This window comes from Pezoporus occidentalis, unplaced genomic scaffold (genome assembly GCF_034315485.1).
Source record: "Pezoporus occidentalis ecotype Australia unplaced genomic scaffold, CSIRO_AGI_Poc_V1 ctg209, whole genome shotgun sequence".
Classification (NCBI taxonomy): Eukaryota; Metazoa; Chordata; class Aves; order Psittaciformes; family Psittacidae; genus Pezoporus; species Pezoporus occidentalis.
In genome coordinates, this window is record NW_026913953.1 from 361717 (window position 1) to 377856 (window position 16140).

General features: G+C 40.9%; 1 protein-coding gene across 2 annotated transcripts in view; it reads left to right on the forward strand.

The window, feature by feature from the left end:
• The window catches only part of DAAM2 (dishevelled associated activator of morphogenesis 2), a 171597-nt gene that overhangs the window by 144785 nt on the left and 10672 nt on the right, over positions 1-16140 (forward strand). For both annotated transcript variants that reach the window (XM_062619065.1, XM_062619066.1), the window contains 6 exons: positions 1387-1493; positions 2204-2292; positions 3044-3212; positions 4946-5053; positions 6094-6154; positions 10653-10784. In XM_062619065.1, the coding sequence (XP_062475049.1) occupies positions 1387-1493; positions 2204-2292; positions 3044-3212; positions 4946-5053; positions 6094-6154; positions 10653-10784 (666 nt within the window). The remainder of the gene's footprint in view (positions 1-1386; positions 1494-2203; positions 2293-3043; positions 3213-4945; positions 5054-6093; positions 6155-10652; positions 10785-16140) is intronic.

The following is a 16140-nucleotide window of genomic DNA, read 5'->3' on the forward strand; positions in this document are numbered from 1 at the left end:
ATTGGATATATCTTATTCTTAAGTCCCTCACTGCCCTTTTTTCACCTAAAGTGGATAGATGTACTGGCTCTGCTGGCATGTCTGCAGATCTGAACTTGGCCCCATCATGTCAGTGGAGCACATGAGAGCACAAGGGAAGTCTTTCTCCCAGTATTGTCAGATATACCTTCCTTGTGTAACTCTGTATTGGGTTGACTTTGTAAGTTTTCTCTTCTTGATCCAAAATATGCATGGTTACTGTTGGTATGAGGTTTCCTTTCATGTCCTCTCTTCTCACCTGTGATTTTTCCATAATTTTCCCCATCTATTCTTTATACTGCTGATTATTTTTTTATCATTCTTTTTTCTTTTTCTTAATTTCCCTTCCCTATCTGCAGCTTTTCCATTGTGAAATGCCATGAACCAGGTCTTTTAAGTCAATGGTTAGAGCTGAGACTAGAAGAGATCTCACATTCTAACTAGAAGGGTTAGAAATGGAGTCAGGGTCTCCTACCTTCTGCAGCTGGTTCGCCCAACAAATGTGTTTCCTTCTTTGTGTGCAGCCACAGTATTTAATCATGTGCAAAGAAGATCTTCCATTTTAAATTTATAGCCTACTTGTTATCTGAATGTTCACAGCTGCTCTAGAAGTCACTGCAAGATTATGATGCTCCACACCTTTGAATATCACATTTTGTGGGAGTAGGATAAAATATTAAAAAGGAAAGTGCTTGATATGCCTTGTGAGCAGTTTTTGTGGTTGTGTGTTGAGGCTGTGTGCATGGCAATATTTATAACCATACTAAAGCACAACTACCACCAGATACGTCAAAAATCGATCAAACTATGCTTTTAAGGTCAGCATATGAATAGCAGTCAGTGTCAGACACATATCTAGTCACTTGGTTGTTGTTTATTGTTTCAGCAGAGTAGGGCAGACCCAAGAGAGAGATAGATGAGGCTTTGTGTGTACTCTAGGATAGGCACGATGGGTACTTCACACTGAATAGGACACATCCTGCTCTTTTTGCATAAATCTAAACTCCAAGTAATGCTGTGGGAATCAAAGTTCTCTCAGTACTTCCCCTTGGATAAGTTGCAGTAGCAGTTGGCCTTTAGGATGTAAAACTGGGAAATTCCCCATAGAGTTAAGACTCAATCTAATGGGGTCAGTGAGGGATAAAGACAGAATGGCAAGCAGGGGTTTAAAAAAGGTCAGTTTTGTATCTGCAGCTGTGCTATTTTGAAGTTATGGTCACATGGGTGAGTCAACCTAATGTTTCCCCATGGTAGCAGAGAAATCTGAGGGCCCTCTGTCTCCCCATCAGGGTGTTTTGTGCTTCACTGTCCCTCTCTCCTTTTCCCTGGACCACTTATCTCCATGTTGGTTTGTCTGTGTCACTCCAGCTGCTGAAGTTTGTTCCTGAAAAAAGCGACACTGACCTGTTGGAGGAGCATAAACACGAAATTGAGCGCATGGCCCGGGCAGATCGTTTCCTCTTTGAAATGAGCAGGTCTGTTTGATACATTATGGGAAAGTGCTCAAAGGGCTTCTTGGAAGCAGCAGTAATAGTTATTGAAAATGGATCATCTGGCACTGAAGGGGAATGTGCAAGAGATTGTGGGCCAGCATTATACCCTGCATTTGATAGAAGCCCGCAAATGTTACAAGTATTTCCATTCATTACACAAACTTTTTATTGATGATAAGCACTTTCCGTGCTGTCATTTAAGGCCATGTCCCCTGATGACAAGCAGAAATTTGCCTCCTCTGACTAAACTTGTTCACTAAAAGGAATTCAGATCCAACTATCAGATGTAGCATAGTCAGGGGTCATGATTTCATGTAGATCCCTTTTTCCACTCAGCTATCTCATCTTCTGACCACCTTTCTTATTCCAACTTTGCTGCACCCGTGATCAGGATTAACATCTTTTTCTGCTAATTGAGATGCAGCTGGCATCTCCCATGAGTCTCGTATTTTGAGAGTAATGGGAATTCCTCCAGCTGCTTTTCAGTTGTAATCAAAATATGCCTTGAGTTCCTCCATTTTTATAACAAGGTTAATTATGTAGTGTCAGATGTTTGAACTATGTCTGTAATCCCATGCATAGGCCTTATGGGACTGAACATCCAAGCATTAGATTACATAGGCAGTATACTGGCTCTGTGCTCAGAAGTACAATTCCAGTTCAGTGTTGGCTTTCCTCTGCCCTTCATGCAGAATTGACCACTATCAGCAGCGGCTGCAAGCATTATTCTTTAAGAAGAAGTTTCCAGAGAGGCTGGCAGAAGCAAAACCAAAAGTGGAAGGTATGGTTAAAGCTTTTGCTAAGAGTTGGGTTAAGAGAGGCTTGTCTCCAAAGGAGGTGCTGTTACATGTGTGGTATGATTGTGGAGTCAGTGAGTCTGAGGCATGTCATGTGCTAAGAAATTAATTCTGTCTAATGATCTTCTTTCACCCATTGAATTAATGAAGTCATCTTCATGACTGCTACGCTGTAAATATGAACTGTCAGATGTGGCAATGTGCTGCCAGGCTGTCCTGAGCTGCCAAAAGGTTTCATGGCCTCTCTGTGCAGGTCAGCCTTCCCTTCTCACCCTCAAGTTCTTGCACCTTACCTCTCCTTGGGGTAGTCAGAATAGACGCCTCAGGTCATTGGTATTCCGGGAATGCCTAACTTACACAGAGGGGAGGTGTATGGCTTCTTCTGCACCATGTCCATGGTTATTGCAGGGAAGAGGTGAGTGTATCCAGTTCTGCTCAAGCATTTCCCCTGTTCTTGCTAGCTATGATTTTAGAATGTGAGGTCCAGCAGCACAGCCTTGCTCCTGGATTCAGATGAGCATCTTGCAGTCTAGATGTAGTTCATCTTCCTTCCCATTCTTCTGGTTCTGGGCATGTGGGTGCAGGAAGGACAATACACATACAGACTGTGTTGCAGCATTTGCTGGGCAATAGTGAGATGAGCATTTTAAGGTACTTCGAATTACAGGGCCCAGCATGTTAAAAACAGCCACTGTGCACAATAACCTGTTCTTCTTTTTATTTCCTCTTTTCAAGCCATTCTTCTGGCATCCAAAGAACTCATCCGAAGCAAGCGTTTGAGGCAACTCCTGGAGGTAGTTCTGGCCTTTGGGAATTTTATGAACAAGGGCCAAAGGGGAAGTGCTTATGGCTTCAAAGTCTCCAGCCTGAACAAAATTGCAGATACCAAATCCAGCATAGACAGGTATGCTAGAAGGCTGTGAATGAGTTAGTTACTGTGCTGCTGTATTTCTTACCATAGTAATGAAAACAGTTTTTTTTTTTTTTTAACTCTGTAGACCATTTAAAATAATGTCAGATTTGGCATTTAAACAGTGTTTTTCACTCTAAAAGATCCTGCAGTAGTTAAGACCAGCTATTAACACAGCACTCAAGTTCTGCTGTTTCTTTGGATATTGCACATCTGTTGCTGGATTGTGTTTCTGCAGCACTACGCAAAGATGACAAAAGTAGTATTTCACAAATAACTGAAATAAGTTTTGGGGGGAGGGAGGATTTCTATGGAATTTGCCCTTTATACCAAAGTTTTATGGCCATGGTTTTCCTAAAAAAGAAAACAAAAAATTCTGACCACAGTTTTATGTCTCCTGTGAAACATGGCACACGTTTCTGATGCAGGACTGTCATAAACTGGCTCTCTACCTGCACCAGTAGGGGAACCACAGTGCATAGCTTTGGGAGACTGAGCCAGGTTGTATCTAGAGCAGTTAAGGAAAATAGCTGGTTTTGGAAAGGAAAGTGGAATTTACTATTTATGGACATGGGCTATCCCATGTTTTGCCCCACATCCCCATACTGGTTCTGGAAATTAACTGAGCTATGACTGGTGAGAAAATACTGTTTTTGTGCTCCTGCAGCATTAAGATTTTCCTTGTAGGTCTTCTATATTATTTCTTACTAACTAACACCTTCCTTGGCTTGTGAGACCTGCTGAGACCATAGTTGTGGTGAAATGATTGAAGGCTGTGATAGAATGAGTGATGGCAGTAAGTAGCCATGGGAAATTCATCCCTACCTAACAGAGTCCTGTTTTGACTACCACGATGTCCTTTCTGTATTCCAAGGCTAACACTTGTGTTGCTAGTCTTGAACATTTTTTGCCTTAATGTAGCCTGGCTTGATTTTTCATATATTGAATGTCCTGTGCAAATTCTGTTCTCACAAGCTCCCAGCACCCAGGCTCTAGTCTGTGTGAAGCAGTGGCCATCTGCTGTCTTGCCTATCAGTTAACCACATAACACCCACCTCAAGTAGCTGTTATGGCTGGCTGTTCTCTCTACATGCAAAATTCACTACTGTAAAATTCATCATTTACTTTACAAAATTTCTTAAACCTTCTCCTGCATCCCCCATACACCTCATTTCTAACCACTCCTGCCTGAGCTGCCATTGTTCTTAGTGAGCCTGACCACTACTCATAAGTATAGCTGTTTCATTTCTGCAGTTTTCTTTTCAGCTTCTTCAGTCCTCAAGAACCTTTTCCTCTTCTTAGTTAACTCTTATGTTTTATTCACATAGAATCTGAGAACAACTCACTTCTCCCTTATGAGTTAATGTCACTTTAGTAGTATTAGTTGCTTATTCCCTGAAGTATCTGGGGACAAATATTATGTTTTACACAATTCTCTTTTCTGTTACACCATTTACACAGATGGATGGAAGCATGCTGGTACTTCCAGAATAAATCAAGGCACAATATATTGCTTGAGGTTTTAGGAAGGATGTGTCATAAAGAGCTAATTCATTTCAGTCTGTGATACTTTTCTTTCAGTTACAGAGCTGCTAATTGCTGATATATTGTCTGTTTTGATCATTCAAGCACATTTCCTACCCAAATATTTTTCACTGATTTGTCACAATCCTCCCACCATCCTTTTCCTTCTTCTTTCTCATTTCTCCCTTTTTTTTTTTCTTTAGAAACATTACACTTTTGCACTACTTAATTATGATCTTTGAAAAGAGTTATCCAGATATCCTGGATATTCAGTCTGAGCTGCAGCATCTTCCAGAAGCAGCAAAAGTCAAGTAAGTCCAGTGCTGTTGCTTGCTTCCAGAGCTGGAGTTTCTAGTGATTTCTGTTAACTCAATGATCATTATTTTTTTCATTGCTGTTTTCAGTCTTACAGCGGAAATGCCTTTGCTCACATCCTTGATATGATTAGCAATCCATTATTGTTAATAATCAGCAATTATTGTTATTGATTAATTATTATTAATAATTAATAAAATTATCAGAGATTTTGGTCCAAATCCATCTGTAGATAACTAGGGAACTACTCCAGGTAATGAAAGACAAGTGAAAAAAATAAAAGTAGGTTCAAACTTAGAGGAATTTATTAAGGCTTTAGTGGTGTTTTTGAGATGTAAACTACTACTCACCAACTACTTGGAGGAAATACCTGCCTATTCACAAATGGGTACTACCTAGTTTGGGTTTTTTTTCTTTAAAGTCCTAGAAAAAAACTTGTTTCTATATGATGAGCAGAAATTCAGTAGAACACTTGTGTCTAGAGAAGCATGTATTAACAGAGTTCTATGCTCATTTACAATGTAAGCTTGCAAGGACTACCATATGGTAGAAATGCAGATGGAAAAAACAATGTTTGGACTCTGAGGAAGTAAAAAATCACAAGTAAGTGTACTGCTAATGGGATTTAGTAGTTAAGTAGTTCAAGAATCATATGCAGAGATAATCTGAGACTCCAATAATGTGTCTGGTAAAGCTGGGGTCCTTGCTTGTGCTTATTATTACAAGCTGGCCATGCTGGTGGGTCAGGCTCAGCAGAGCAGATGTTCTGACAGCAAGCCCTTCTCTTCTTCCCAGGAATATCCTGATCTTCAGTATGAACACAGGCGAGCAGAGTCTGCCTCATATCTCATACAAAAAGCAGCATAGATCATTAACCAGGCCCCTTCCCCTCACTCCTAATCATTTGGCATGGCTGGTGCCAAAGGCCAGATACCAGACTTGATGGGCCAATGGGCTGTTCTGCCTCACAGTTCCTGTATTCTTGACTAACACTGCTCTTTTTGTTCTGTCTGCCCTGTGTCTGTCTCCTGTGCAGCCTGGTAGAGCTGGAGAAGGAAGTTAACAACATAAAGAACGGATTGAAAGCTGTTGAAGCTGTAAGTATCTGAAGGTTTGCAAAGAGCCATACTTAAAATATCTCACTTAGAATCAGGAGCACTATATGTTTTATGATAAGAGAAAGTGGGCTTTCTCTTCCCATTCCTTTCCATTCTGGTCCAGAATGCATTAACCAAGTAAAAACAAATAAAAGCTTCTCATGTGGACCTCCTGCTGATGATCTTAGCAGAGTTAAGCCTAATGAAAAGCTTGTTTGATCTCAGCCTGGAAAGTAAATGAACAATTTGACAAATGGTATGGACTGAAAGAAGAAATAAAATTCTTGCTCCTTCTTACTAAGGGATGTCTGGCTGCTGAGCAGGTGTTTCATGTGGCTGTTGGAGTAGTAGTAAACAGGTAGTGGACTTCTAACTGCAGCCCTAATCTATCCTAAGCACTCCTTGGTAAGGCAAAGGAAAAGATAAACTAGTTAAAGATGAGGGAGCTGAGCTGACAAGCAAAGCAGCAGTGGTGGTTTTTCCTGCTGTTAATGAAAGTCTTTTAAGCTGGACTTAGCTTGCCTGTGTTCTGTTTATACTTACATAGTGCAGAGCCTTACATCTGAACACAAAACAGTACAAATGGTGCACTGGCACAGTTGTGTGTACTGAATTACAAGGGTTAAAGCTGAGGGATGGGCCCAAATGCTCCCTGGGGCCACAAGTTCATGTGTCAGATGTGGTTCCCCTCCCTGGAAGCCTGCATTAGTTAAGCTCTTGATTTTGTTCCTGGGGAAAGACTCCAGCCTAACTGAGACAGGAGAGCATACAGCATGACACCATGTTTGGTGGAAGGAAGTAGGAACTCTCATACTTGCCTCTTGCTCATGTCATTGACATGTGTATGGCTTTGAACAACACCATGCTTTCCAAACCTAACTACTCTGATTCTGTGATTTGCCTCCTCTTTGTGAAATGGCAGCTACAAATAGCTGCCATTCTTAGAAGGCCTGATGTGAGAAATGTCAAATTAGTGTCTGCACAGCAGTTGAAATAGTAAACATTAACACTAAAGTCATTCTGTTGTCTCTGTCCCTTAACGTCTCCCATCATCTGCACAGATAAATACATTCTGACCCTAAGAACATCATTCTGTCTCTCTGCAAATATAGAAACAAAATCCTACGTTTAGGTTGGTGCTGGCATCTCTTGCCTGTTGGATATACTAAGGGAACAGTACTGCTGAGAGGCAAGGCAGAGGTCTTCAGAGCTCTGGAAAGTCCCTGATGTGTTTAACTTTCTTTGCCCTTTCACACAGGGTTTTATTAGACACACTTTTCAGAATCCCTTTGTCTTCAAGTGTTTCACCTGTCTTTTTCAACTCGTGTCAGTTTAATGCTAGTTTAATGCTCTAGTGGTGCATTTGAGATGGGGAACATTCTGCACTGGGACTGCTGGAAAAGGGATCAGTTGCTGGGAATTGTATTGGGTGGTTTCTGCACAAGGATTACCTGTGTACAAGTAACTAACTCAGGACCCTCCCATCCTCCTCATTCACTGACTTAATTTTCCTTTTATCTGGCCTGAGTTTGGTTGGGCTCTGGGGGTAGAGGAAGGGATATTTGGCCTGTCAGCAACAACAATCTTCAAGAGTTCATCATGTAATTAGCCAGTGATCTTCCCACAAAAAAAAAAAAAAAAAAAAAAACAAACTTTCTAAAGCTTATTTCTGGGTTGTTGGGGTAAGAGACAGCGCAGCCATGAGAAAAGATACTTACACATCCATGGAGTGCAGTGCTTGAGGATTAAAAATCTCCTGTAAGGGAAGGCTGACATGGAGTTCATGTCACGAAGAGAGGCCAAGTTTTGACTGGGACCCACAGTTCCCCCCATTGAAATATGAGTGCCTACTTCTGTTTTCCTTTGCGTGACTGGATTATTTATTTTGCCTTTCCAGCCAATTTTTCTTCTCTTTCCCATACATGGGTTCCATGGACAACCTTTTCTCCCCATTCAATCACCATCTTCGCACCTCACTGTTCTCGCTGCTATGGTATTTTTCGACTGGGGCTGCCAGCACCTCCCAGTCTGCTTGCTCAATTCATGTTTTTTTGGTGTGTAAAAAGCAGCACTATAGCAACAATGGAAGATCAGTGTCAGGTGGAAGGTGGAGGAGGGGAAGGTGTGATTCTTGATTCAATTCCAGTGTGTTCTCACCACAGCCTTGGCTCCAGTGACTGAGAAGTTTCTTCAAAGCCCCTTAAGAATAGAAAGCTAAAAATAGTTTCACAGTCAGATGATCTTAAAGGTACTGTTAACCCTTTGCCTTCCTGGGCTGGAAGCTTTGTAAAAATAAGACACAGTCATTTTCAAGAGGTGCATGCAGCTGTCGCCTTTGAGTAGGATGGTCCCAGAAGGACAACTAAGTAGTTCTTGGTCTTCTCCAACTCAGGAAGTGAATTCTGTCAGCAGAGCCCTTCTCTCACGTGGCAAGAAGATCATAACAATTGCTTGAGAAACCACTGCTATGCCTGTATGTTTAATCTCTCTACAGAATCAGCAGCCCACCCCACAGGAGCTTTTCCTAGCTTCTCCAGTTGTGCTGTTATGATTAGTATATACCATTTCTAGAAGATACAGATGAGTTTCTTATACTCTGGAATCACTCTTGGGCTGATTACATAATCATGCTGGTTACTTGTGTTTTGTTGGTTTTTATTTTGGAAGAATTATTCTGCAGGGTAGGACTGAATTTGAAACGGAAGGGCAGACCACCTAATCTTAGTTTGCTCTCCAGTAACATCCCAAGTGCCATGGCTTTCAACAATGTGTAAGATGACAGAACTGTTTTACCCACCTGCTTAAGGAGAGGGGAAGAGAGGGTAGAGCAACTTTCAGCTAAAATTAACTTATAAATTACAGTGGGAAAGAGTGTCTGAGAAAAAAAAAAAAAGAATGATTCTGAGAAGCAAGTGAAGTGACATTTATTGTATGCATAAAGTCCAATTCAAAGTAATTGTAGCATAGAGACAATTCATTGCAAAGTAATGTAAATGAGTCGTGCTCCCGGCACCATCCCTTGTGATGTGTTCGGAAAAGAAGTGGAGAAGAGAATGTAATATAAAGCATGGGAAGTAGCACTTCTTTAATATGGATTTTTCTCTGGCCATCTGCTCATTTCTTTTCTCTTTTCTGCCTTGTGGTCTTTCCCTGTAGTGGTTACATTCTCTTTCCAATTCACATCAGACCAGATAGATATATCACATCTGATTTTAGATTGTTGATGGCCAAAGCTATTCTTTGCATTCAGCAGCACTGTGGAGCAAATCCCAAGGAGCTTCTCAGCATAGATGCTTACAAACCTGTCCATTTGGCTCTGTGAACCAATATTTTGATGACTAGTAACACAGAGCACCAAACATGGATGTAGCTGGAGTTGGAGCCAGCACAAAAACATTTTTTTTCCAAAGGGAACAGTGGGTCAGATTGCAACTTGACCTGCTGTTTCATGCTGATTTTCTCTACACAGGAAGTAAGGCTTTATCATTCCCACTGATTATTCAGCTGAGAATAAAGATGAGGCCCAGATCATGATTTCCTTGTCCTCATGAGACTGTCAACAGCATGCAAGCCAAGCACAGGCATAGGAGACTGCCATTCTTACTATAACTTGGTCATTTTGATGAGCTCTGTAGCTCTTTCTGTGCCACAAGTATGGTGAATAGAGTAAGGGAAGAGATAGCATGAGTAATCTTGACTTAAAACTAAAAAACTTGAGCCAGAAAGAAAGAATCTTACAATTTTTTTTCTCTTCTTTCTGTAGGTAGTGGACAAATAGAGCTTAGTTTTCTGTGGTTTTATGTGGGTTTTTTTTCCTTCTTCATAAAACTTCTTATCATAATAGCCCCAGTTTATAAGTGTGAATTTAATGATTCCAAGCTAATGCTTATTGGTTAGCAGGGTTCTAGCAAATGTTGCACCTGACATCTGTCTGCTTGTTCTTCAGTGGGAGAACTAATTTTGATGTCTTTTTGCTGCCTACCTAGTGCTTTTCAGAGAACTAAAGGGGAGATCCAGAGCTAGGAACTATACAGATTATTCACACATGTATGCATTTCCCCAAGAATACAGCTTTTGAGTCACCATGGGAAGAGAAGATGAGGGAAATTCACTATTAAAAATTCCAAAATCACTTGCTACGCAATCTGAATTCTCTATTATTTGTCATTTTGCACAGGAAAAAAAAATGCAGCATTTAATATACTTGATGCTTAGATTATAAAGTTGCCTTAGAAATTCAACATATTGATGGCTTTGTTGGGAGTGGTTGGTTGAGGATAAAGGAAACCATAACTTCATCCCACCTTAACTTTCCATCTCATAGTGAAAAGGCAAAACCTTTGACTAAGTGAGTGGTTTCTAAGTAATAGCTCTGGATGAATGTGTGAGGAGCGGGAGCACAGCATGCTCTGCACTAAGATGGGCTTCCCTACTCCCTTCCTTGTCAGCAAAGAGTCTTTGATGCTTGCCTGTCTATATCTTACTTTTTCTCTTTCAGGAACTCGATTATCAGAAGAGACGCATGTGGGAATCAGGGGACAGGTTTGTTCCCGTTATGAGCGATTTCATCACTGTGGCCAGTTTTAGCTTCTCGGAGTTAGAAGACCTTCTCAATGAGGCTAGAGACAAGGTAAGAATACTTTCTGAAGTGTCTAGGGTTTTTCACTGTCTCAGTCAAAAGCCTGATCAAAACAGAAGCAGTAATGCTAGATGCTGAGACTGTAGTGAAAACTGTAATAGACACTGAAAATGGTTTAGGTTGAGCTTCTTACTTTTCCTAATCTAGTATGTAGCCATTTAGAATAAATTTTAGGTTTAAAAGAATGCTCTTGCCCACTTCTTGCCAATCTTTCTTAGTATTATCCATGTGTGCCGTAGAATTGCGATGGCAACATAGAATTGCGATGGCAACATGGTATCACACCATGTGGTTGTGTTGAAGGGACTGCTTTTGAGAAGTCTCTCAAAAAGAGTTCCTTTAGTGATAGTGACTTCATAACTTTTACCATAACTTTTACCACCTTCTTTTGACTTCATCCCACTGTGCTTATTCAGCTGGGGACATTTGTGTTTAATTTTCTTAAAAAATACACCTCTGGGTAGTTTGGTAACCCTGAATACCTGATCTTTTCCATGTATACTTCTCTTGTTACTTCCTGTATTTCATTGCAAGGATAGAAATCCCAAACATGCATGGTTTGTCTGACATTATTGGTTCCTTCTTATACAGTCAGCACCATGTGCATGTTACTTTTCAGGTGCTGCTCTGATCATTTTGTCCTTTCACTGTCTGCATCTCCACTACCAGATTTGCACAACTAAAGAGGTGCTTGTTCTTTGCTGATGATTGGAGTCTGGCACTAACACCTCTGTCTCTCAGCTGAATGAGAGAATTTATATGAAAAGATCATAAGCATATGAAAGTCTTTAGAGAAGAGCAAGTTCTAAAGTAAATGATAAGTAACGGCAAATCTGCCCTTCTTGGCTGGAATGTTAAAAGTGCTTTTGGCTTTATGAAGCAAACATGTTATTTGGTTTGCATTGAATTGTTTCCACAGCAGGTGTCAGTCCTTGTATCGTTAAGGGACCTATTGCATTATTAACAAAACCTGTGTTGTGCCAATGGATTGGTAAGCCTTAAATTTTGAAGGATAGGCAGAACAGAGGCTGAGGATCCGAACAGTAAGACTCCTCGCTTATCCAGTCTCTCTGCAGTAATGTCATTCTGCATTTCCTTGCTATGGAGATAATGTTGGTAATATGGACTTGCACAAAACAAATATTTTATATTCTGTATCTTCACAAAATTTACTGAGAAAAGCTCAGTTTTCTTTAGTTTGGGGGCTTCTGTTTTATGACTAGATAAATATTTCAACTTCATTATAGTTACGTGCACATTTCTGAAAGTGAATTCACTCTGTCTTTGGTTTAGACTACCTGCTTTTGGTTTAGTATTAAGATGGTGGTGGTCCTTTCTTTTGGCACTAGGACAAAAGTCCAATGCAGATTCTTTACAAGGTCAGTCAGGGGTTAAAAACCAGAAAGTGGTACATGTCCAGCCCAGCAATGCAACTTTTCTTGATCAGGCAGTTGCAGGAAAAATTTCATTCTTTTGCTTTAATAATAACCGAGAATCTCCTTACAGACAGACCAATATGTCTGGAAGTTGCTGCACGCTTTTTTAGACATAGCCAACATAAAGCACTCAACATAAAGAGACTTTTTATTTTAATGACTATAACATGCTTAGGAAACGTTTCTTTACCTTCTCCTCACACACCCTTACTATGTTTGAACACATGCCATTCCAGCTTCTGCTCAACCTATGGCTTTGGTTCTTCCACTGGCAAAAAAGTGTCTTCCACTGGCTGCTTTTGGGCTTCTAAAAGGGGTCTGTCTGTCCTTACAAGTGCTCCAATACTGAGCTATTTCTCATGTTTGCCTCATTGTTTTTCCCTTTTCTTCTTCCTCTTTTTCCTCTTTTATTTTTTTCTTAAAAAAAAAAGCTGAAAATTTTCAACAAACCAGATGTGCTTTGCAAAGCCTACAACATCCTCCAGCCTCAGTGGGCTCTCTGTGCTTGTTGAATCACGAGCTCTTCCTTACTATGGAAACCTACTATAACCCCAAATTAAAGGGAGGGACCAAGACAGCAGATTATCCTGTACTTTTTTTTTATTTCTCAAAGCAAGTTGAAAAAAAAGGTAGTGAAAGAGGGAGGACTTTGAAAAATATCCTAATGAGCCCAGGAAGAATTGGTCTGGTTCATAGTTTTGTTAATAATAATGAAGCTCTAGTTTTAACAGCTGGAGTTGGATATCATTCTAAATATAGATGTGGATAATTGATTGCCAGGAGGTAATCAGAGCCATGTTTCCTCAGCTGGGATTTAAAACAATACAACTTATCTTTTCAAACCTGGGAATTTTTTTATTTTTTAAAATGCCTTTAGTATTAACAAAAGGCATTTCTTCATTCCTTTTATTTATGGAAACAATCCATTACAAACGTGTGATGCTGACCTGACATTTTTCACAATCCCATGCAGTACTTTTTTTGGCCTTTTTGCTTAAACCAGGACCATTTACAGTTAGTGACCATGGGGAGGAATTGGTATTTTAAACTGAAAGGGCCACATTGTCAGATGCAGGCATCCATGTTTGCAGAGGAAGCCTTGTAACTATACTTATCTTCATGCAGCAAACAGATGGCTTGGTTAAGAACTGATTGAAAACTTAGACTGACTCTTTAAACAGGCTCCCTAGTACAGCTGGTTCTTGTTCTTCTTGTGTTTTTCTCACTTTCAATGCCACTTTATACGGGAATATATAGATTAGATCAAGGGATAATGTTTTCTGCCATTTCCCATAAACTGGAAGGTGGGGCAGGAGAAAGAGAAATTCTGCCCTAGAATCCTTCATTAGTTGTTACATGGTTGAATAGATGACAAAAAGCTTTTTTTTTTTTACATCAGAAAGAACAAAATGGGGTTGAATTTTGTCTGTGAACATTTTTCCCTGTGTTTCCTGTGGGGAAATAATGAAAATGCCCAGGCAGAGGAACAGTGACCTCCCATGGTATGAATTTCATTTTCCTATTTGAACAAGGTAACATTTGCTCTATATGAAGTTTTACAATGTACTTAAATGCTGAGAGGTATGAACTTAGATTGCTAGACTGCTTCGTAGCTGTTCTACTTTGTGCTTGGTTTATAACAAACTTGTTTTTAAGAAATTTTGGATATTCCTAGAACAAAGTCTGCTCAATCAGGCATTGCCACTCCTGTGATCATAGAATCATAGAATGGTTTTGGCTGGAAGGTACCTTCCAAGTTCCTTCTGGATCTAGTTCCAACCCCCCTGCCATGGACAGGGAACTTTCCACTAGACCAGGTTGCTCAGAGCCACATACAACCTGGCCTTAAACACTAAGCCTCTCTATAGAGGCACAACAGAGGCCACTGCCTGGGCAAGACTGACGAGGTGGGTAGGAAAAGTGTCCATCCCCAGTCTTTCTCATGACAGCTCCTCTCAAACAGAGTGTTCATCATCATGGAGAAAGGAGTTCAGACTCTGCACATGCATTTAATAAGCTTAGCACATATAGTAATTGTTTTGAAGAACAGAAAGGCAATGAAAGCCAAAATCCATTTAAGAAACTAGTAATTAATGGCAGAATGCTGTAAAGCACACAGAAATACTGTACTCCAAGTCCCAGTTACAGGCTGTGCACTTCAGTCATTCATTTTGGGGGATTGGTATTTTCTGTCAGCCACTGGGGCTAATGAATAAGGAATGGATCAGGATGGAGACTGAGGAAGTCAAGACAATGTACATTACAAAGGGCATGAGCTGGCACCACAGTCGGCTATCAGGAACAGCCTTTTGTTAAATGAATTACGAGCTATGCCTGGTAACTTAGAACTGCAGATGCTTCAGGCCAAGTCGGCATCTAACATATCAGAAATGTTTATAGTGCCTGTATCTCGATTTTGGGGCTGCCAGAGTCATTGCTGAACTCCTGGGAGAATTCTTTAAGAGCATGTAGGCACAAGGAGTGCTGAGCCCAGCCCTGCCTGAAATTGGCTGGGCTCTTTCCATTGACTACTCTGAATCTGTTCCATAAAGAAACAGACATTTATTTGAACTACCCCACTATAGGATTGGAGTCTTCATAACAGCAAGCACAAGATTACTTCTCTGGGGAAAACAATTCATGTTGCATGGCTACATGGTATAATTCATCATACATTGGCTCCTCTGGCAATAGCAGACAGCACAGACAGTTGGAAATTTTTATCATGGCTGTTTTTCCTCCTCCTCATAGAGGCCTGTTCCTGCCATTTCTAGAGCTTGCCACTGTTTAACATTTCGTTGGCAAGCACAGCAGCGAGCGTGTGTGCTGCTGTCCCGTTTTCCCTCTCCCTGCTAAAATGGCTTTTAAAAATAAACAACTGTCTAAACGATTTGCTTTGGCAAGAGGATGAATTCAGTGGAAAGTTTGGCAGAGGAAGCATAGCTGGCACTGAGCTTGTGGACCTGTTGTATCATGGAGCATGGAGGCCCTTATGGTGTGGAAATTAATGTTTTAATGAAAAGAAAAAAAATACATACAGTCCTGTATTACAGTGGAAAACCTGCTGAAACAGTTTTCCATCTCGCTTTTGCCCATGTCATCTGTCCCCAGATGACTTTAGGAACAATCGAGTTTCAGCCCTTGTTCCGCACTATTACAGTACGTCACAAAATTCTGGGAAGCATTTCGCATGCATGAGGTCTTAGCTACAGATTTCACAGTTGTGGCAAGAGCAGGTACTGCTTGGCAGGGAATCTGCCCATGGAGCAGTGCAGTGGTTAGTACAGGGTGACACACATCCTGTGGCAGAGAGCAGAAGAGAGGGCTGGAGTCCAGAGCACCTAGGTCTGTGCTCCCTGCCTCTTACGCTCTGAGTGAAGCATGCAGTGTGGTTTTAGCCACTGTGAGGAGGTAGGAGCCTGGGCTTCATAGCAGGGTTGGGAAGGCTGCCTCCAGCAGCTTGCTGACCTTCATCGAGGCACTAGTGCTTTAAAAAAGCACACATGATAGCAGGACCAGAGCTATGGGGAAACAGAAGTAATAAAAAAGAGGGGTCTGTTGCAATTTAAACAGTGAAAATACAGTGAGGGTCTGTTTACAGTAGTGCACTGAGTTGATGCAGTGCCCTACAGATGTGAGCAACTGATATTTTTTGCTGTTTCTTATGCCACATTAGTGGGCAACACTTGCCTTTCTGTAACAAATGGAGAAACGAAGACTTAAGAGAGGGAGCCTGAGTTCCCAAGCCACATTATGTGCAGAGCTGGCAGCAGAAGCTGGAACTCCTGACTTGCCTTCCTCTGCTCAGTCAACATTTTTTTCCAGAGAGGGTAGAGAAAGAAGGAAAATGTTTACTTCAGTGAAGTGCAGATTTCTCTTTTGTAGTTATTTTAGTACATCTAGTGCTCAGA